The 21,832-nt window shown below is 42.9% G+C and overlaps 1 protein-coding gene across 2 annotated transcripts in view; it reads left to right on the top strand.

Annotated features, from left to right (window-relative positions):
- The window catches only part of Slc26a4 (solute carrier family 26 member 4), a 40,762-nt gene extending 25,396 nt beyond the window's left edge, over nucleotides 1–15,366 (top strand). Inside the window, exons 14-21 of one of the 2 annotated variants that reach the window (XM_021663191.2) lie at nucleotides 1,801–1,870; nucleotides 3,783–3,875; nucleotides 5,519–5,614; nucleotides 6,172–6,402; nucleotides 8,363–8,429; nucleotides 9,402–9,547; nucleotides 12,609–12,692; nucleotides 14,824–15,366. In XM_021663191.2, the coding sequence (XP_021518866.1) occupies nucleotides 1,801–1,870; nucleotides 3,783–3,875; nucleotides 5,519–5,614; nucleotides 6,172–6,402; nucleotides 8,363–8,429; nucleotides 9,402–9,547; nucleotides 12,609–12,692; nucleotides 14,824–14,847 (811 nt within the window). In that variant the 3' untranslated portion in view covers nucleotides 14,848–15,366. The remainder of the gene's footprint in view (nucleotides 1–1,800; nucleotides 1,871–3,782; nucleotides 3,876–5,518; nucleotides 5,615–6,171; nucleotides 6,403–8,362; nucleotides 8,430–9,401; nucleotides 9,548–12,608; nucleotides 12,693–14,823) is intronic. The other variant, XM_021663192.2, reaches the window with a different exon arrangement.
- Nucleotides 15,367–21,832: the final 6,466 nt, after the last annotated feature.

The raw sequence follows: 21,832 nt of genomic DNA, 5'->3' as shown, positions 1-21,832 counted from the left end.
ATGATGGTGTGTGTTTTCTTGCAAGCTCCTCTGGCCAGTTTGCTTGTAGTTTCTTTCCTTTCCTTCAGTTGTTGGAAGCCTTAACTCCTGCAGTTCACCTGGGAGAGCTGAGGGTGTTCCCACTTTGTTCGTGCAAGGCCTCAGCATTGGCTGGACCATCCACAAGCTTCACACATTTCTTCCCCTTCTTCTGCTGCATGTCCAGAGGCAGGTTCTTGTGAGGAGAGAGACTGGATGGCTGTTTCCACTGCACAGTGTTATCTCCTCCTCCCCCTCTGAAGTGGGAGTCTAGGAATGTCTTCCGCAACAGCACTGGCAGCAGCTGTTTCTTCTTGGGTGGTGTGTTCAACAGCAGCACCTCACGCCTCTCTGAGTACAGGTGCTTCGGTCTTCTCTTCGGGTTCACACTTCAGCTTTAGTTCATCTAGCTTAGCTCTCAGCTTCATACTGGCCCTTTTGGAAAGTCTTGCCTTTGCAAATGGTCTCCACTCAGTATCCAGGGCCCGCTGGCTCTCAAAGAATGCCTTTATTCTCTGCATGGACAGTTCGCCTTTTGTGTCTTCACTGCCTTTGTTTAGTTTAGCAAGCTTTAGCCAAAGTAAATTATAGATACGAATTAATATCGGTGCTCTTCTCTGCCTGGGCAGTGATGGGAGAAGACAGCCAGAAAAACACCAGCATGGGTATCTTCAGCTTGGCGGTGGGGGTCATTTCTCCTATCCCACCAACCCTCCATTGGCATGGTGGCACCCACGTGAAAGTTCTGGGGCTGTGTCCCTCAGCACCCTCCCTAGGAGCACAGGGTTCCTCCGCTTCCAGAGGGCCCAGTTTGCTACGAGGGAACAATGAAGAAGCTGTCTGCAGACAACATTGCCTCTTGTACTGAGTGTGCTCACTGGCTGCTTTTCCTATGGGTCTGCTTAGGAAGGACATTTGTAGCTGTTATTAAGAGAAAGACTAACTTATGATTTAACTTAAAAAAAAATGAGCTCACTGTTGCTAGCCAAGAGGAAAACTTGGTACGATTTAGTTGATGGTTTGGTAACTGGGCTCATAGCCAAAAAAAGCAGTACCTGTTACAGTATTTAATTTCCAGTAATTATAACATTGATCCAGAGAGCACAGTGCTGAAAGGGCCTCAAACTGATAGTCCTTCTCCGGGGGCTGCATTCAGCATATGTCACCAGTCACAGTTGGAGAAACAGTGGAATTTATCTGGGTGCATCAGCAACAGGAAATCAGCGGTTGCCAGGCGGGACTCACTTCAGCCAGGCTGCTGTTTCTAAAACTAGAGGCTAATCTGATCCTCTGCAGACACCATACTCTATCAGCAGGCTGCCATAAGGCTCAAAGGAGTGAAAGGAACCAAAGCCCCGTAGGGTGAAGACGGAGGCTGTGCGGCCTTCACTTGGCTTCTCTACTTCCTCTGAGCGCCATTTTATGAACTAACAAAAATAAGGGTAATAGCCATTGAGAGTTAAGCTTGTGCTTCCAGAAGATTTAGCCATGTGCGAAGGATTGATGCTTCTCCATAAACTGCTGTGCATACGAAAGTGCTCAGAATCTCCCTTAGTCACCAGAAGAGACTGACAGTTAGTCCCTCTCTCTCCAGTTCCACGCAAACAACAGCTGTTCATTTCGGAGTTAGATACAGGGAAATGTCATCTGCAAAGGAGACTGAGTCCAAAACACCAGAATGATGTTCTCTTTCTCTTTCATAGCTGTTATTTCTTTTTAACTTTTTAGTTGAAAAAGTGACTGTTGAAAAAAAAATCCTGATGTTCATTTTCTTTCTTGCAGCCCATCATGGAATGGTCTTGGAAGGGTCCCCAGCACAGACCTCTACAAAAGCATCACACATTACAAAAATGTAAGTGCCTTTGCCAGATGCTTGTCACAGGCCGGCTTGCTAGCCTGGAGTGCAAGGAGCCACACACTTCTCTTTAAGCCTGTCAGGTACCAGCCAAGAGGACTTCTCTTGGAAAAGTCTATCAGCAGACTGGGAATGTCTTGAGAACTTGGGAGTCAGTGTGCCTTTCGTCATAAATCAGTTACATGGATTCTGCCCATGCTAGCTGAATGTTATCTTGGTGTAAAAATCATAATGAACGATTAAATATAATAGGCAATTAGATTAGTTCCAGGCATTTAATAAAAATTATATTCCTGTCTGTAATCCATAGCCTTTATGAAATTGACTGACATCTCTGTAACGTTTCTTTTTTACTTTTTAAGGGTGATTTTAAAAAACAAAAGATTTCTTTTTATGTGCACTGATGTTTTGCCTGCAAGTATGTCTCTGTGGAGGTGCCAGATGCTCTGGAACTGAAATTAGAAACACTTGTGAGCTACCATGTGGGTGCTGGGAATTGAACCAGGGTCTTCTGGAAGACCACTGAGCCATCTCTCCAGCCTCCAGATTTCTTTATTTCAGCGTTAACAACAGATCTTTCCAGTTCTCTGTCACCAAAGCTTTATTTGATACATATATCAAATATATATCAATCACTGGAATTGGAAGAAACAATATATGAAGTAGGAAATGGAAAACAAAGAAAGTAGGCATCCCACTGGTGATCAGATGTCACCAGTAAAACTGTCAGTGGCTGCTAGGGGAAACAAAGATGAAAAAGCAGAGGAAATTTAAAAAACACAAATTTAGCTTTTAAAAAGTGGATTTATGTTAATAAAATAAACAAGTATGTATTTTTAATGTGAACCCTAGAAAGTCATAGGATGATATTTTACCTTAATATAAAAAAATAATACTATAAGGGCCAGGTGGTGGTGGTGTACGCCTTTAATCCAGCAATCTGGAGGCAGAGGCAGGCAGACCTCTGACTTCGAAGCCAGTCTGGCCAGTGTCAGCTCCAGGACAGCTAAGGTTACACAGAGAGAACCTATCTCCAGAAAATCAAACAAAACAAGAAGAGTACTGTACATTCAATCTAGAATTCTAGTAGCTGTTACTTTATTTCTATAATCTTTCTGCAACGTTGAGTCAAATATCAAGAGCTAAAACAAAACAAAATAAAACCAAGCAACAACAGCAAAAGTAGTTTAGCGGCCAGAGATCGAGAGGCCATGGAAAATACGCCACGGTAACAGGGCGGCAGGCCTCCAGAAACACACGAAAGAATCCCGTTGCCTTCCGGAAACCAGGCTGCACAGGAGACACGTGACTTCACTGAACCCGTGCCACTGCTCAGCTCTGAGGTTGGAAGGTAGAATCCAGGCTCTGCGTGGTGGGACTTTGCTTCTCAGGCCCAGAGTTCTCATCTGAAAGACAAAGGCTAACATGGCTGCAGTTGCTTAGGACGAGAAGATTCTATGGTGCAGCCACTCCGTTAAGGCGCAGACAACAACAAACACCATTAGGGCAAGGATTTGAGTGCACAGATTCCTTTTGTCCCTCGCGCCAAAGAATTTTAGCAAAATCAAAACAGACAGTAGTGGAGGCTGGCGACCGGTCATGTTGCCTTCAGAGCCACTTTCTTCACGAGGGTAGAAGCAGCCTGTAAGATCCGGCCTACGTCATTCGGCTTGGGTTCTGGTTCTGTGGCCTCCGACCCTGCGCATCTTCTTAGCTTGTGACTGCCAATAGCTCAGAGGTGCTCAGGGTGCAGCTGCCCAGCTCCTCTCCTAACCATGTCGCCAGAACAGGCAGAGCTTGGGGTGTAGACTTTAGACATCAATTTGTTTAACCTCAACTTCCCTCTCTCCTCTCTCTTCTCTCTTCCCTCCCTTACTTCCTCCCCTCTCTCTTCTTCTTTTTTTGCCAGCTTGAAGAGCCTGAGGGAGTGAAGATTCTGCGATTTTCTAGTCCCATTTTTTATGGCAATGTCGATGGTTTTAAGAAATGTGTGAAGTCAACAGTAAGTATTTTATTCCTAGAAGTTTGATTTTTAACTTTTTTTTTCAGATTTCACTCATTTCTTGGGCACCAACTAGGAATAAGGCCTTATGTTTGGTTCTCTTTGTGTGGGGCATTAAAAACTATATTGTGGCATGGTGTGGTAATATACACCTGTGATCCCAGCATTTGAGAGGCTGAGGCAGGAGGATTGCCTTAAGCTTGAGGTCAGCCTGGTTTACATAACCAGACCTGGGGCTAGCCAGGGCTACAGACTTAGACCTAGTCTCACAAAACAAAATACATAATGAACGAATAACATTGTCATAACATCTGTGCTCCAAATGACTCACACTATAAGGGAGGGGAGAGGAAGACGGGAGGGGACAGACAAGGATTTGGAGTAGGGTCTGAGACAGAAGGCTGGGACTGCTGACTTCCAGGGCTGTGTGAACAGGTTGCAGAGGCAGGCGAGAGGATCCAGCTGCCTTCTGTGAATAGATTCAAAACAGCGCCATGCCTTGGAAATTTTTATTTGAAAAAAAAAAGTTTCATTCATAAAAGATATTTTTTCTAACCTGAATTAAGTTTATTACTTTTAAGAAATAGTTTTAAATGTTAAGAAAAAAATAGAAAAGGGGCTGAAAGAATATGGCTCAGCTGCTAAGAATACCTCTTGATCTTTCAGAAAATGAGTTCAAGTGGCTCATAAAGACCTATACATACAGCTTCCAGAGAATTGGCGCCCCTTCTGGCCACCATGGGAACCTGCACACATGTGCTCCCCTCCCCCGCCATATAAATAAAACAATTAAAAAAAAAAGAAGTTAATAAAAGAAGTTTTAGTGGCAGACGTTGGTTTTTGTCGCTGGAGTAAAACACCACAGCCACAAAGAACTTGAAGAAAGGGTTTGCTGCCCACTCAGGTGGCATTCATCACTGAGGGAGGGCAGGGCCGAAACTGAAACAGAAGCTATGAAGGAGTGCTTCTCGCTGGCTTCTCCTCATGTTTTGCCCATCTTGGTTTCTTATACAACTCAGGACCTCCTGGCCAGGGGTGGCACTGCCCAAAGGGGGCTGGACCCTCCTCCCACGGGAATCATTAATCAAGAAAAGTTCGGACACATTTGGCTACAATCTTCTGAGGCATTTTCTCAGTGGAGAGTCCCTCTCGGAGTGGCTCTAGGTTGACATTAAATTCACCAGCAAAGAAGTGTGAGGCAGACAGTGTGCTGGGCGTCTGGGAAGTGTGCTAACTGAGAGATGGTGAGAGCAGAGGAGTGGGGGACAGTTGCCCTGCTGGAGTAAAGAGCACCGGTGTGGTAAAAGGGGTAGAAGGTTCTTGACCCGAGTGCCATGCTATGCTTGGAACTTGGAATTTGCCCCTGAGTGCTAGTTTCCTGTTTCCAGAGTAAACTAGTTCAAAGGAAAGCTAACAGATTTTTTTTCCCCAGCACCTATGCGGGGGAGCTCACAACTATCTCTGACTTCAGCTCCAGGGGAGCTTACACCCTCCTCAGGAGTCCCGGGACATGTGCCCTCACATGTGCACCTACCCACAGAGACACATAATTAAAATGAAAAAAAGAAACAACCACTCAGATAGTAAATGCCATGGACCATTAAGAACCAGACATTTTAAGTAACTGACGTTTATTTCCAAAGGTTGGATTTGATGCCATTAGAGTATATAACAAGAGGCTGAAAGCACTGAGGAGAATACAGAAACTCATCAAAAAAGGACAATTAAGGGCAACAAAGGTGAGGCAACATCCTTCTTTCCCCTCTAGGTTCTTTCTCTGATGAAAGCAATTAGATGGTCTACAACTAAACCCAGCCCCTTTGGTATTCAGATGCATAGGAGCATATGACAATCGTGTTTCAGAGAACAGCTCATCTGTTCTGTAGGCTACAGGAAAAGGGTGGGAAAAATGAAACCAGGACAGCTCCCTGGAAACACAGTCTGTCCCCTCCCCATTAAAAACGAGCATCTGAACTCATTTTTAAACATTGTTATTTCATGAACTTTTTAATCAGCTTTTTCTGTGACTTTTCTGTATCTCTTGGGAAAGTACCACAATCATCCAGAAATCTTTTTTCTTTTTTTTTTTTTTTGGGGGGGGGCTTTCTTTTCCATTTTCTTCTTAGAGAGTGTAGAAGTGTAAATGGTAGTAAAATCCATTCCTCAAGACTGTATTCCCTTGCTGTATTTGTTTTCCAAAGAATAGTTCATACGGGACTTTTAAACATTTTGGGGTACATTGCTGAAAGGCATTTTGTATTACTAACAATTAAGCTGGAGGTGCTTTCTTTGTTAGAACGGGATTATAAGTGATATTGGCTCATCAAACAATGCTTTTGAGCCTGATGAAGATGTTGAAGAGCCAGAGGAGCTTGATATCCCAACCAAAGAAATCGAGATTCAAGTGGACTGGAACTCTGAACTCCCGGTGAAAGTGAATGTCCCGAAGGTGCCAATCCACAGCTTGGTGCTGGATTGTGGGGCTGTGTCCTTCCTGGATGTGGTGGGAGTGAAGTCATTGCGGATGGTGAGGTTCTGCTCGTTTGTACTGTAGATCTGGCCTTTGGCAACAGTAAAGTGATGGATGGTTACTCAGCCTTGTGAAAGGGTGCTATAATTTGTCTAAGTGAAGTTTTTTCTCTCTTCCTCCTGTCTATTCCTCTTCTCTCTCTCCCTCCCCTTCCTCCTCAACCTTTTCGCCAATACAACATAAGCTCTGGAGTCAGGCTTTGTGAGGTGAATCCTGCCTCCACCACTAAGAACAAATTTTTTTTTTTTTCGAGACGCGTCTCTCTGTGTAGCCTTGGCTGTCCTGGACTTGCTTTGTAGACCAGGCTGGCCTCAAACTCACAGAGATCCGCATTCCTCTGCCTCCCCAAGTGCTGTGATGACAGGATTACAGGGCCATGGCACCTGACCAAGAACAAGTTTCTTAATCTGCCTTTGTCTTGCCTTCTTCTTTTGTAATATAAGCATGATGAAGGTAGTTACTACACAGGTAACATATAATGAACACACAAGAGCATCTGGCCCACAGACATCTCTGAGAAAATGTTAACACTTAATACATTTAATTTTTTTTCTGAAGATGTAACTGCCATTAGAACAGGAAAAGTGATGAAGTTTTAGGTATTATATTTTCCCTGTTATGGAAACAGCAGCAGGACAGGACTAGGAGAGCAGGTAGCACTGTGAAGAAGCAAGGGCATGCCTCAGGTTAGAGCCAGAATGTCAGGGCAAGAGCTGAGCAACAAGCGGGGCAGAAGCATTCACAGCAATTGCTGAGAGTCCAGTGCATTCATTCAGTGGTTCCGAGTGGGCCTGTTGCTCCACCTAGAAGGTGCAGGTGATGAGGCTGCCGTGGCTTCTCTGCTAAAGAGGAGGGCAAATATTAATCGTATAAGCAACTGCAGTAGGTGCCTCAAGGTACTTTAACTAGGCGTTATCCCAAGTGTTAAATGCAGAGGTAGGTATCAAGAGGACCAGATAGAGAGATCAGCGGGGAAAGGCACCAACAAGAGGCATAATGACAGTAAATGGGTTCCCACCTGGTGTTAGCTTAGCTGAGGGCTACCACTGCAGGAGCAGAAGCTGATGCCAGGGCCTGGGTGCTGCAGAGGAAAGTAATTATACTTGGCAAAAGACTGAGAATATGCTGTGAGGTTCTGTTCTCTCAGCAGGCCCTGTTAGCTCATTTGAGAACACATGCTGGCTCTTTGTTGTTTATTTCACTCTGTGCAATGACTCAGACTCATTATAGATTATACCGGCCGGTTGGTTTAATGACCTTGTACAGTCCTAATGCCAGAGTATGTCCCACTCTTGAATAGCTGTTTATGGTGACAGTTCCTATTGCTCACAGACCTAGTATGTGGATATTTAAAAATCAAACTTTAAATGGTCATTGTAAATTCACATTTAGTTTTAAGGGACATTAGAGAAATTCTATGTATCCCCTTCCTCATTTCTCCCAAAAAAACTAAAGACAAAAGTACAATCAAGATAATTGACGTGGGTACATTTAAAACAAAGACCTGAATGTTTAGTCAGTTTTTACTTTTTAATACAATCTTACACTTTTTATTGCAGCAAGCAAGACCTATCTGGAAGCCTAGCTACTTCATTGTCTCCTTCTACAAATACTCGCTGAGCACCTCTGTGTCATGAGCTGCTCTGCTGCCCAGCACTGGATGTCATTCTTCCTGCCTTTTTAAAAACAGGGTCTTGCTAGTGGTCCGGGGCCTTAAATTAAAATCCTGCTGCCTCAGCCTTTTGAGTGCCAGCATTACTGCTGTGCTCTACCTTACCTGGTGTGTCGTGTTTTGAGCTACTGCCTTTTCATCTTTACGTAAAGCATCACAGCAGGCTGAAAATAATCTATGGTTTTCCAGTAAAAAGCTCTCCTGAAAGTCTTGATTAACCACAGAAATGTTGACAGTTCTCCTGAGCAAATGTTTAAATATGACTGAATTCTTTTCTATTTTTAGATTGTCAAAGAATTTCAGAGAATTGATGTGAATGTGTACTTTGCTTTGCTTCAAGGTAAATGCCTAAGTGCGTATCTATCAAACTGGTTTCGCATCTCCTCCCTTGGATGTGAATAGATGATGTCTGAAGGCCTTCTAAAAAAAAACTAACAAAATTAGAAGAAAACGATTTTGTATTTTAGTACAGAATGTCCAAGACAATGTGTCATCTTGTTTGCCTTTCAGTATACAATCGCAATAACTAACCGTGCTCTATTTCCAAAATGTTTCCAAAACTCTGTGCCAATTACCAGTATCTCAGGGCATTTTTGAGCTTTGCAAAAGATTTCTTCCAGTTTGTGCCACAGATCTGGCAAAGTATAGAAACTTGTTTCTTGACAATGGTGTTAAGTGCAATTGGGGACATTGTTTTGGGGAGAGCAGAGGTGAGAAGACTAAGAGCTCTTGGAACTGGAGGAATGCCAAGAGTATGAGTCTCTGTGGCTTGTCTGTAAGTGGAGGAAGGTACCAATCTTGGGCTGAGTTCTCTGCAAGAGCTGAAATGGAGGTTCATGCACAAGTGCTTAAGGGAGTGAAGGAAGAGCAACAGGGCCTGAGATGAAGCTGGTCAGGCACTGATGTCAGAAATTTGATTACACAAGTGGCTCTACAAGAGGTGGTTATGCAAGGCCCTGCTTTATACTCTTATCTGTTGGCCAGTGGATTCTGGCCAGGTATGTGTGAGTGCAGCTTACTAGGTCTCATCAAATCAGACAGCTTCCACTGGCCAGAGAAAATTCTCTTAGAAGGGCACAGCTGTGAACCAGCAGCCAAGTTCACAGCAACCGGGATATGGAAATGCTGGCTTGGCAAAAGGGTCACTAAGACAGACTGCAAGCAACTATGGGATAACCACTCTGTGTGCTGCTGGCAAAGAAGGACAGCTCTGTTAGAGCAGGGGCACAGCCTGGAAATGAGGAGACAATGAAAAGGCACTGCAAAAACTTATTATAAAAATCCCTTTTCCCCCTAGCAACTAAACATTGTTTTTCCTTTGCAGATGATGTGCTAGAAAAGATGGAGCAGTGTGGGTTCTTTGATGACAACATTAGAAAGGATAGATTCTTTCTCACGGTTCATGATGCTATACTCTATCTGCAGAACCAGGTCAAATCCAGGGAGGGCCAGGATTCCCTTCTAGAGAAGGTAAACATCTCACCCAACTCTAGTCTGAAACCCAGCCTAACCTCTAGTTATGGGCACATGTTGAATTTTTCTGTCTTCTTTTCTTTTCTTTCTTTTTCTTTTCTCTTTCTTTTTTCTATGTTCTTTCTTTCTTTCTTTCTTTCTTTCTTTCCTTCCTTCTTTCTTTCCTTCTTTCTTTCTCTCTCTCTCTCTCTCTCTCTCTCTTTCTTTCTTTCTTTTTCTTTGACAGGGGTTCTCTCTCTGGCATTGCTGTCCTGGACTTGCTTTGTAGACCAGGCTGGCCTCAAACTCACAGAGATCCACCTGCCTCTGCCTCCCTGAGTGCTGGGATTACAGGCATGCACCACCACAACCGGCTCACCTGTTGAACTTCTAAGAGCCCGTTTCTCATCAGTGCAAAGGGGGTAAAAGCCACTCACTGCTTGGAAGACTCAGGTAGTTTCTAGGAAGGTTCCCCGTAGTGTCCAAAACTTTCGAGTTCTACAGTGTGCACATTCGCTGACAGATAATGCTGTTTTAGAAGACAGCACTGAATCTTGGATTTTCTGTGATGTGTATGCGTAAATAAGTGTATATGATACCAATAAGGAATCCTTGATTTACAAAGTTAAAATTGAGTTCCTAAGAGATCTTTGAAACAAATAAACAAGGAGAGACTGACCAGTGGGTAACGGCTTGACTGCCGGGCAAGTGTCAGGATCTAAACCAGATCCTCAGAACCATGTGAATAGTACAAACTAACAAAATGCCAGAAAACAGGCATGCTGGTATGTGCCTGTGACCCTACTGCTGGAGTGTGGAGGCATGTGGATCCCCACACTTCTCTGGCCAGCCAGGAAATGGCTCCAAGGTTAGTGAGAGATCCTATCTCCAAAAAATAAGATGGTGTGACAAAGGAAAACATCCTGATGTTAGCCTCTAATCTTTACTTGTACCCTCATAGACAAGTATACTCCTCAAACAAACCATAAATAAATTCAGGTTCACTTTCTCCCACAAAACGGAAAACACTAAAATTCCCTGTAAACCTTATTTTTTTCAAATAACGGGAAGAGGCAAACCTGCCGGATTCCTTGCCTGGCCCACTGGTAGGCCTCAGTGAGAACCTCATTTCTCTTTCACAGTGAATTTGGGACACTGTAGTAGTTTCTTTCCTGTTGCTGTGATGGACATGCCATGACCAAGTGTTTACTTTAGCTTATGGTTCCAGAGGGTTAAAATCCACGAAGGCGGGAAGGCATGGAGCAGAGGCAGGAAGCTGGCTGACCACACTTGATCCACACACAGGAGTGGTCAGGAAGTGGGACAAGGCTAGGAAACCTCAAAGCCCACCCCCAGTGACATACTTTCTCTAGAAAGGCTCCACTACACAAATGTTCCATAAGCTCCTCAGAGAGTGCTACCATCTGGGAAATAAATGTTCAGATACCTGAGCCTGGGGGACACTTTCCATTTGAATGACCATCAACACCTATGGAAAATAATTATCCTTGCAATAGTCATGTTGTATTACTTCCTGATGTTTTCTAAGATCAGGATAAGCGTGTCTTTTATTATAGATTAGAAGTTGATGTTTGGGGTAAAACTAATTTAGAAACTGTCACATTGTTCTTTTTAGCTCTGTCCATGCAGAGGATGTGCTGCTAATGTCCCTGGTGAAATGAGCATCCCAAGTTATTAAAAGTATCCATCTCAGATACCCAAGAGGAAAATCCCACACCTTCTAAAGAAAAGCTAGATAGGGGCTTAGTGGTTAAGCATCCCTGAGGACCCAGGTTCAGTTCCCAGTATGTATGTGGTGGCTCAAAACCATAAAATAAATAAATAAAACAAAAGCTAAATGTAAAATGCTAAGCTTTGAAAACTCATCACCTTTGTTTCCTATCCTTAAAAAAAAAAAAAAAAAAAAAATTCTAACCCTGAATTAAAAGCAAAGCTGGCTCATATAGCTTTTGAGAGCACATATTAAGAGTAAAACAAAACCAAGGCACCAAGTTCCTTCTCAACAGAAAAACAGCTATGTAATGTGTGAGTAATCCAGACGTAAAAATCTTAGGCCACAAATGTGATAAAGCTGGATGAGGGACAGTGTGGCCACTGTGTCAGACCTGCCCCATTCATGGTCAGTGAGGTGCTGTAGGTGTTAATGATTGCTTGCAAGGTGGGTGGGGTCTTCCTGGTTCCAGTGAGATTTGGAACCTGGCCTGTCTTCACTGGGTCTAGCATGAAACCTGATCCATCCTCACCCAGCGGCTTCCTCTCCTTTGGAGTATTGTAGATGCAAAGATAAGACCTCTTTCATCCTTTGGTCTATTACAAAATTTATGCCAGAATAGCCACACCATTCCTCCCATTCCCATCACAGGAAGACCACGTGTGCAGGGACTTAGTCATCTAATTTTCACACTGATAAAGAGCACTGGGCTATTTGTGAGAGATGAAATGTATAAAACCAGTACAATAGGATGCTGTTTTAGCTTTGGTATACACTTGTTATTGCTTCAGAAATGTCCTTCTCAATGCACAAGACAAATGCAAGTTGTATTGGTGTCCTCTGTGAGGACAATTAAATTATATATTCTCCCTAAAAAGTAGAAATGCCCTAAACAGTAAACTTAATGTCCTCCAATAAACTTACATTTCACTCAGTTCAAATTGGGAACCTATACTGTTCTCAGTTACCAGCCTACGATGGTGTAATCACAATGTATTCAAAGCTGTATTAAGTGTTCTTAGCTGTCAAAATACAAGCACTACCGACTGCCTGGCTGAAGGCAGTGGGAGTGTCTTGCTAAGAGGCAGACACTTGAGAGGTCAGAAAAGGGAACAGTTGAAGAAGTTTACACAATGGAGAACTGGACCAGTTCACATTTGCATTTTAAAAGTGGTAGAGGGAACATGCTAAGACGAGAAACACCGAAGAACAGAAATTAGAAGGGGATTCTGAAGTATGTAGATCACAGATGAGCGCTAGCAAAGCCTCGGGTTATTGTCAGTGGTGCTTGCTGTATTTTGATGCCATGTATTTTCAGTAAATACTGTGTATGTTCTCTTTGTCAAGATCACCCTCATACAAGACTGTAAAGATCCTCTTGAGCTGATGAAGGCAGAGATGAATGAGGAAGAACTTGATGTTCAGGACGAGGTATGGTCATTGTTTTCTTCTGTAGAGAATGACTGAAGTTAGCCTTGACTAAGCTGAGTAAAGAAGCAGTGAAGAGGCTTAAGAACCCACCTGTAGAGAATCCAGAAACATCTGAAAGGCACAGCTGCAAAAGAAGAGAAGCAAAAACAGGAAACTCCCTCAAGGATGACAAGGACTTGGGGAACTTCAGTCTCCGGCACACAGGGGTACATAGGCTAGTCCTGTGTTTATACTGACTCAAAGCGCACACATCTTCCTAGAGAGCTAAAGCTGTGGGGCAGGGAAAGGGAACAGAGGGGCTTCCTAACTCAGGGTCACAGGGCCTTTCTTCACCTGACTGAACTCGTCTTACACACTTCCTCCTCACCAGGCTGAGGCTGTTTCAGGTGCTCTCAACATCAGACTAATTCTGGGAAGGTTGACTGAACTTGGAGAATCTGAGTAAACTTTAGGGCTTTACTTCTAAGAGAAACGGGAGCAACAGTGGAAGATCAGAAAATTTATCATGAAATAACCAAAGGAAACATAAACAAAAAAACTTATACTTGATCCTAGACAAAAGGCTGAGAAGTAATTCAAAGAACTGGAGGTTGAACATTTTCTTAGAAACTGATAATGTGATATGCTAGCCCATGCAGAAATCCCTCCTACACAGACCTGACCCACCTAATGGAGCTTTTCTGTGAACATTTCCAGACACTAGCAACCAGAGACTTCTCAAGGGAATGCTCCATAGTTAGAAATCCTCGTTAATTGCGACTATAAAAGTGAACTTGGCCTTTGTGTAAAAACTACCCAGCTCTGCTTTCCTAGCAACACAGGTCTTCTCGTGGGCCAGGCCATCAGTTGCTGATAGCAGCTCTGTTTCCACGAGCCTCCAGGAGCACCTCTTTCAGTTCCTTCTGTCATTCTTCACAGACATGCAGTCTATCACTGTTTTGCTGGACAAAAACGGGGTCTAGAAGTAGTCAGGGTGCCATGGAAACCATGCCATCGTGACCATGTTGAGCTCATCAAGATATTTAGAAGATGGGTGTCTGCTTTTATTATAGTTACATGAAAATCTTGGGCTCTACCAAACAGGAGTCCAGAAGACATGTTCACACAAACTGTGTTCACATTTTTACACAAACTGTGATGGTCCTGGGTTCTCCACTCATCCTTAGGCTGTGGGATTTGCCTCCAGTGCAGTATTACATGCCGTTCTGCTAAACTTCACATTGATTCCAGTTTGTTCAGTTTTGGTTTGACTCTGTAATCTCATGTATTCACTGTCTCACCTGGGGGGGCAGATAAGTCTGATAAGAAAGCTGTGGCTTTCCAGGTCCTGATGAAAAGCACTAGGTAGCAGTCAAACCCCTGTAGTAAAATCAGGCAGAGAATTTTGTGGAGAAAAGTAATGTCAGAATAAAACTCACAAGCCTGGTGTCTTGGCCCACCAGCTTAATAAGCCTATGAAAGTCATTATTAAACCAAGAAGCCCTTCCAGCTTTGATAATTTATGACTCTCTGAGGTCCTGGGTTCAGTTCCCAGCACAGAATAAGTGGGCATCATCATATGCACCTAGGTTCCCAGCACTCTGGAGGAGGCCAAGAAGACTGGAAACTGAAGGGTATCCCCAGCTCCACCAGAAGCTCAAGGCCAGCCTGGGCTAGAGATCTTACCACAAACAAACAAACAAACAGTCACTCTGGGATAGCTACTAATCTCCACATAAAAATGATCATTCTGCTATGGCCTCTAAAGTTGTGAAGAACTGTTTGGTATTTGAAATCAGACAGACCTACACGGTACCCTGAAGTCTGGTAGTTACTGGCTGTTCAGCCAGCACAAGCCTGTTTGATTTCAGTCTCTGCATGTGAGATAGGGACGGCAATGCAGAATGGTGAGAATTAAAGGATGTATGTGAAAAGTAGTGTTTTGTACTTAGTGGCCTCTGAATGGTAATCACTGCTTTACATAAAGCAGTTAGACATATGCTGAGTGTTGAAATTGTCCTCTCTCCTTTATTTGATGATACATTCCTAGCTGAAATTAAGCAACCAATACTAGAGAAATATATTTTTAAAAAGATAATGTAGCCCTATGAACTAAGTTGACCGATATTCTGTTTCCCCCTTTCTTCCACAGGCCATGCGTAGACTTGCTTCCTGAGGGTAGGCGCAGGAGTCACTGTCAGCAAGGACTGCTAGACAGAACATGGCCGCCAGGACATGCAAGTCTCTGCAAGCGTTTTCTGCACTGACTACTTCTTTGCACTTAAACAGCCATCCTTCTACTGCTATGTTAAAAATATACATGTTTTAAAACTCTGTAGGCATTGCACAAGAGACATTTGTCATTTCCATGTTTTAATGCAGGAACAAAACAGCTTAGCTCTAAAATACCCATAACCATGAGAATCATCCCCGAGAATCAGCAATGTTACTCAGGCGTGGCGCCATGGCAGGTTTGCTGTTTGTGTTCACAAGGGTACGGTCTACTCCTGTTGAGTTGCTCTAAGTGTTGACCTAACAGCCTCTATGGGCATGTGAGGTAGGGAAGACTAATCACAGAGATTCCTGACTGACCTCGAAATCTATGTGTGTGTTGATCACTGTGAGAAAGGTAAAATAGAATTACTGTGCACTCATTAATGAGCTTAAAAAAATAAAACCAATCCTTTAAAAATAATTTTGTCCAGATTTATTTTGTGTATGAGTGTTTCTTATATGTGTCTGTGCCATGTGTATGGTTGGTGCCCAAGAAGTTAGAAAAAGGCATCAGATTTCCTGGGAATGGAGCAATATTGTAAGATGATTATAGGTGTTGGGAATTGAACCCAGGCCCTCTGCAAAAGGAATGAGTGCTCTTAATCACTGAGCTATCTCAACAGTCCCTACAATCTGTTTTTCATTTGTTTGTCTTTGCTTTTTTTCAATGCAGGGCTTCTCTGTGTAGCCATGGATTAGCTGTGTTCTGGAATGCACTCTGCAGACTAGGCTAGCCACGAACTAGTGCTGAGATTAAAGGCCTGCACCACCATTGCCCTGCCATGGTCTCTATTTTTAAAAGATAGTGGTAGCTTATCTTTTTGTATCAAGTACTCCTTGTATAATGGCAGATAAGCTCTCTTCTACTTAATACCTGATGTGAAAGCCAGGCATGGCAACATTCACCTGAAATCCTACTGTGTTCCTAGCCCTTGAGAGGCTAAGGCAGGAGGAGCAAAGGTTCATGGTCGGTTGGGCAATATAGTTAGACCATGTTTTTAAAGACTAACACGAGGTCAACTTTGAACAAATCCTTTTTGACAGAAGACAATGATGAGAATGATGACAATGATGAGAATGAGCTTTTCTCTAACTATTTAATAGTACTCAGAGAAAACAGAAATGGAATTCTAGCCACTTTAAAAACAATCTAAAAAGTAAACTATCCACAGTAGTCTATGTTTAAAGTGAGATTTGAGAGACAAAGCATTCTAATCAGTTAATATACAAATTTTTAAAGGCTTGGAATATACACATTGGAATAAAAATACACATTTTAACAAAGTGAATAAAGTATAATTAATAAAAATGAAAGCAAACCCCTCAACTGAGGAATGGATTCAGAAAGTATGGTACATCTACACAATGGAATACTGCTCAGCAATAAAAAACAAGGAAATCATGAAATTTGCAGGTAAATGGTGGAAACTGGAAAAAGTTCATCCTGAGTGAATTATCCGAGAATCAGAAAGACACACACGGTACATACTCACTCATATAGACATGTAATATAGGATAAACCTACTAAAATCTGTACACATAATGAAACTAATCAACAATGTCTGGCTAAAATCCTCAATCCCCATCCAGAAAGGCAAAGAGGATGGACATCAGAAGAAGGAGAAAACAGGGAACAAGTTAGGAACCTGCCACAGAGGACCTCTGAAAGGCTCTGCCCTGCAGACTATCAAAGCAGACACTGAGACTTATGGCCAACCTTTGAGGAGAGTGCAGGGAATCTTATGAAAGAAGTGGGAAATAGTAACACCTGGAGAGGACAGGGGCTCCACAAGGAAAGCAACAGATCAAAAAATTTGGGCATATGGGTCTTCCCTGAGACTGACAGTCCAGCCAAGTAGCATGCATGAAGATAACCTAGAACCCCTGCACAGATGTAGCCCATGACAGTTCAGTCTCCTAGTGGGTTCCATAGTAATGGGAACAGGGACTGTCTCTGACAGGAACTGATTGGCCTGCTCTTTGATCACCTCCCCCTAAGGGGGGAGCAGCCTTACCAGGTCACAGAGGAAGGACAATGCAACCACTCCTGATGAGACCTAACAGACTAGGATCAGAAGGAAGGAAAAGAAATCCCTACCAGTGGATTTGGAGAGGGGCATGCGTGGAGAAGGAAGAGGGAGGGATTGAGAGGGGAAGAAGGGGGGAACTACAGGGGAGATACAAAGTAAATAAAGTGTAATTAATAAAAAAATTAAAAAATATGTATTTATTAAAAAATTTAAAAAAATGAAAAGAAAAAAAGAAAAAAAATACACATTTTAAACCAGAATATTTCTTGCCTTTTTTTCCTACTTAACATTTTCTGAGTACCAACAATTCCTAGGTATCCATGTATAATATATTGGTATAGACAATATATAGGTTTTGGTCTTTTGCACTAAATATCTACCCCATACTGTACTGCATTTCTGTTCTTGGCTGAGATGCTCAGCTTGAGACTCCATAGGGTGTGTGGAGTTCCTAAGTGCTTGGTATCCCAAAGGCATAATGTTCTCTTCTGTTCCTGGTTTCTTAAATACGGCAAAAGCCATGTGTCAGCAGCCCTGAAGGAAGATGATAACCACCGTATCGAGGCAGCCAATCCTGCATTCTGCCTGTACCTAGCCCTAGACTCATACAGCTATCTCATCCTCATAGTGATACTTGCTTATTATTACATGCAACAAATCATTTCTCTAAAGAGATATGAGAGAATAGTCTTGCAGAAAATGGATGAATACCTCTGTTTAAAAGATAAAGTACAGTTTTTTTCTTTAAAGGAAATACGGAAGGTTCATGTTACAATAAAGCTAGAGTCTTGTAACTCTACGGTGGGTCCATGGTGACTATGGAAGACAGTGTCGCAGCGCACTCTAGGAATACTCGTGCATTTTATGAATAACAAATTTTCACCTAGGAAAATGTAACTTGAAATTAAAGTTGTCCTAACCTACAGGATGATTCCAGTATTGCATATAAAATTAAATATCAACTGAGACAAAACCAACACATGCAAATCTGGAAACATTTATATGTATTATTTAATAAGTATAAGGTTATCGTTTGTTTTGGCATTGGTGCTTTCTTCTTTGAGACGGGGTCTCGCTTTGTCCAGGCCAGCTCAAGCTGGAGACACACCACCTCGGCCTCCTCAGTAGTGAGCCTACAGGAGTGTGTCACTAAATCTGGCACCCATGTTACCTTCTGTACCACTCAATTGTGTCTTCTCTGGGAAAGCTGTTACAGACACCTTAAATCCTGCATCCCAGGCTTGCCACTGATTACCACTATTTTGATGTCCTCTATCTCACTTCCACGTGTGCCACGTCATTACAGACTACAGACTCGTCAGTGCAGCAAACCCCGTTCCTCATAAATCTTAGTGAGCTCTGCCACTTCTCATCCAAATTACTTCCAGATTATTTTATACAATAGCGTTCATCATTTTAAAGCAAGATTTTCAGCCCACTACCACATGAGTGCACACACACAAACACACACCCTCTCTCTTTGTACAAATTATAATGTGCTTGGAGAAACTTCACAAAACAAGTACATCACAGTTAGTTTATACCTATATTAATACTCAGACATGGCCTGCACCCAGAAACCCCCATTTAATCCTAGCCACTGCCACTAGAATAACAGCTGTCTTATTTCTAAAACCTGTTGTGTTGATAAGACTTGAGCTGTGCAGCCAAGGCTGCCCTAGAACTGGAGATTCTCCCATCTCCCTCTCTCAAGTGCTAGGATTGCGGATATATATCACCCTACCTGCTAAAACCTGTTTCGTTTGAACTGCAATAAATATAACTATTGCATTTCCCCTTATCTTTTGTATTTATCTTACTTGCTAGAATCATGGGTTCATCTGCCATCCACGGGCTCTCCTAGTAGGTGGTGGTCTACTGTTCAAATATCAAACTACTCACTTGGTTTTGATTAGTGTGTTGTTTGTGGTTTTGGTTTTCATGAATAGTGCTATGCTATGGATATTCCTGTGAGGTATTTGTCCATGTTTCATAAATATTGGGGTGCTCTATTGGAGACTTAGGTCTCCAAGTTGACAGTCAAGAAAATTAAAAAGTTATTCTGCATCTGTGTCAGGCCAGCTATATGAAGTGTCTGGTTTCAGGTAGAACAGGACATACTTGTGCAAATAACATATAAACAGTTAAATACTAGGCACTTTAGTTTAATTATCCGAACTTCACTCACCAGAAAGCTGCATAATGATAAAGAAGTGTCTGGGAGAGACAGAATTAGGTATAGTTAGGGGAGAAAGAAACAAAATGCTGGGATAATGTGAAATCAGGAGCATATACGTTTTTGTTTGTTTGTTTTCCTTTTGCCTCCTTCCCATGCTAGAATGTAACACCCACCCTGGCAGGGTTCCTTATTTTGTTCCAGCACCCAGAAGAATGAGTGCCCACACACATTAGATACTCAATAAGCACTTCTAGATGACTCAGTAAAACAGCACTTTGCAACGCCGGCTAAGGCTAACATAAGTAAAGAAAGACAGTCTGTCTTCCAAGACGGCAATGTTTTCTGAACTTTCAGGGCTATAGCTATGTGTTATCGCAACTCAGCTGCTTGCTTACCTGGTTTCCAGGAAAAGGGCTGGAGACTGACTCTGATGCTAAGAGACCATTGCTGCTGCTCCAGTAACTGAGGACCTCAGCCTGTGAATACACCAATTGCTTCATCCTTTTCTTCCGGGATACTGTTGGCCTTACTGTTTTTGTGTAAGCTCTTGTAGCTTGAAGCCAATAACAATGTATTATTGGAGGTAAAGTGCTCTAGTACTTTGAGCTCCCCCACCTTCATTTAAAACATTTATATTGAAATGATCATATATGCACAGGAATTCATGAACAAATGGTAAGATTCTCAAGTGCCTGTCTGGTCTCCCCAAATGTGAGCATCTTGCATAACTATAGCACAACTGGTGCTGATAGAGCATTGAGCTCATTCACAATTCATCAGCCATGGTTGCATTTGCATGTGCATGTGTACACGCTGCTCAACACAGTCTTATCTCAGGGACAGACTCATCTCAACACCAAAATCAAGTTTAATCATCTCACAGCAGGAGATTCCTTCTGAGGGTTGGTCCCTGCATTGGTTAGTTTTGTCAACTCGACACAAAGTAGCATCGACTGGGGGAAAGGAAACTCAGCTGAGGGAATGCCTCCTCTGGAGTGGGCTAAGGGTATGCCTTTGTGGTGTTTTCTTAACTACTGATTAACGTGGGAAGGCCTAGCCCAGTGTGGGTGGTGACATTCCTGGGATGGTGGTCCTTGGAGGTGTAAGCAAGTCAGCAGAATGTGAGCCTGGAACAAGCAAATAAGCAACATTCCTTCAGAGCCTTTGCTTCAGCTCCTGCCTCCAAGGTCCTTGGGCTCCTGTCCTGGCTTTCCTTGATGATACGCTGTTACTTAGAAGCATAAACCAAATAATCCCTTCTCTCCCCAAGGTGCTTTTGCTCAGTCTCGTCATAGCATCAGAAAAGAGGCCAATACAGTCCCTTTAAAAAGGTGCTCTAGACTCAGTGAAGCCTTGCTGCATCACATCACCCTGGGACTCCTGGCCGAACAAGGAGTTCTGGAGTTGGAGGGCCACACCTGATAATTAAACTTTAGTTGCCGTGGTAACTTGACCACTTTGTCTTGTTTGCATTGACTTCCAGGGAGCCTCCAAAGAGAAAATCTTTTTCTTCTGTAGCTTCGTTTTCACTGGTACCACCCTTGCACAAGGAGCGCATCTACAAGGCTCGTTAGATGTGAAAGAACGTTATGAACCAGCCAACCAGCTTCACCAGTGAGGTTGGCCTTCACTGTGGACGCCTTCAACAGAACAGTAGTCTTTGTCAGAACAGCTTGGCCACTTGCAAACAACCCTCAAGGCTGGGTGTTGCCTGTTTTGGGCCCTTGTCGGAGATTTTGTTCACTTCCTTCTGCTCCTCTTTGCAAATTTGCATGTAAGTCTGCACATAATTCCAAGTGGCTCTGATTGTGTGATGTGCATGTGTGCGCGCTCATGTGTGTGTGCACATGTGTGTATGTGGTGCTCCTACATTCCAAGCTACCACAAACATAAAGGTTTATCCAGCTGGACGAGTCAATCACTGGATTAAGGGACCACTTGATTGATTCACCTAATGCCAAAGCTCAAGAGATGGGAGGAATAATTACCCTTTTAATGAGGAGATTTTTTTGTTTGCTTTTTGTTTTGTTTTGTTTCAGAGATAATATAGTTTTCTTTCACAGAAATTATATACCTGGTATAACTGCTTATGGATCCATAGGCCTGTTAAGCACATCTGCTTTTCCAAGTACTTACTCTGAAGAGCCTAACTTCTCTTTTTTCTTTTTCTAAGCACGACACTGTGCGCTTCCTTACATTTTCCCTGAAGCTCTGCACAGTCTTTCATCAGGTGGCCTCCTGTCTCTCATGTGGCTTGACCTCCATTACTGAATCTTTATTAACGACTTCATTACTAATTCAAATTGCATACCTCTCTCTCTCTCTTCTCCATCCTCCTCCGTGGGACAGTTGCTGAGATTTAAGCTTGTCCGCCTCAGGGCTTTTCTTTTAATCACTAATAAAACTATCCTCGAGATTTTCTTCTGAGTCAGTCCTTAGATTCTTTTATTAACAAAACTTTAGAATCCTGAGAGAAGGTCTCAACACCCCTGATAGCGTGTGGCACTCCAAAGTGTCTGCTTAGCGTAGGAAAGGTACTCTGCATCGATGCCAGTACCCTCAACCCTGCATATACTGTGAGATTAATTACACTACATCTAGACACATCCAAGACTTCTGAGTCCATGGCCTTTATCTGTAAGCTCTCAGCTGAGTCAGGGAAGGAAGTGGTGAGAAGG

This window comes from Meriones unguiculatus, chromosome 1 (assembly GCF_030254825.1).
Source record: "Meriones unguiculatus strain TT.TT164.6M chromosome 1, Bangor_MerUng_6.1, whole genome shotgun sequence".
In the NCBI taxonomy this organism is placed as follows: domain Eukaryota; kingdom Metazoa; phylum Chordata; class Mammalia; order Rodentia; family Muridae; genus Meriones; species Meriones unguiculatus.
The sequence above is the reverse complement of the archived record's forward strand: the minus strand, read 5'-3'. Positions and strand labels throughout refer to the sequence as shown.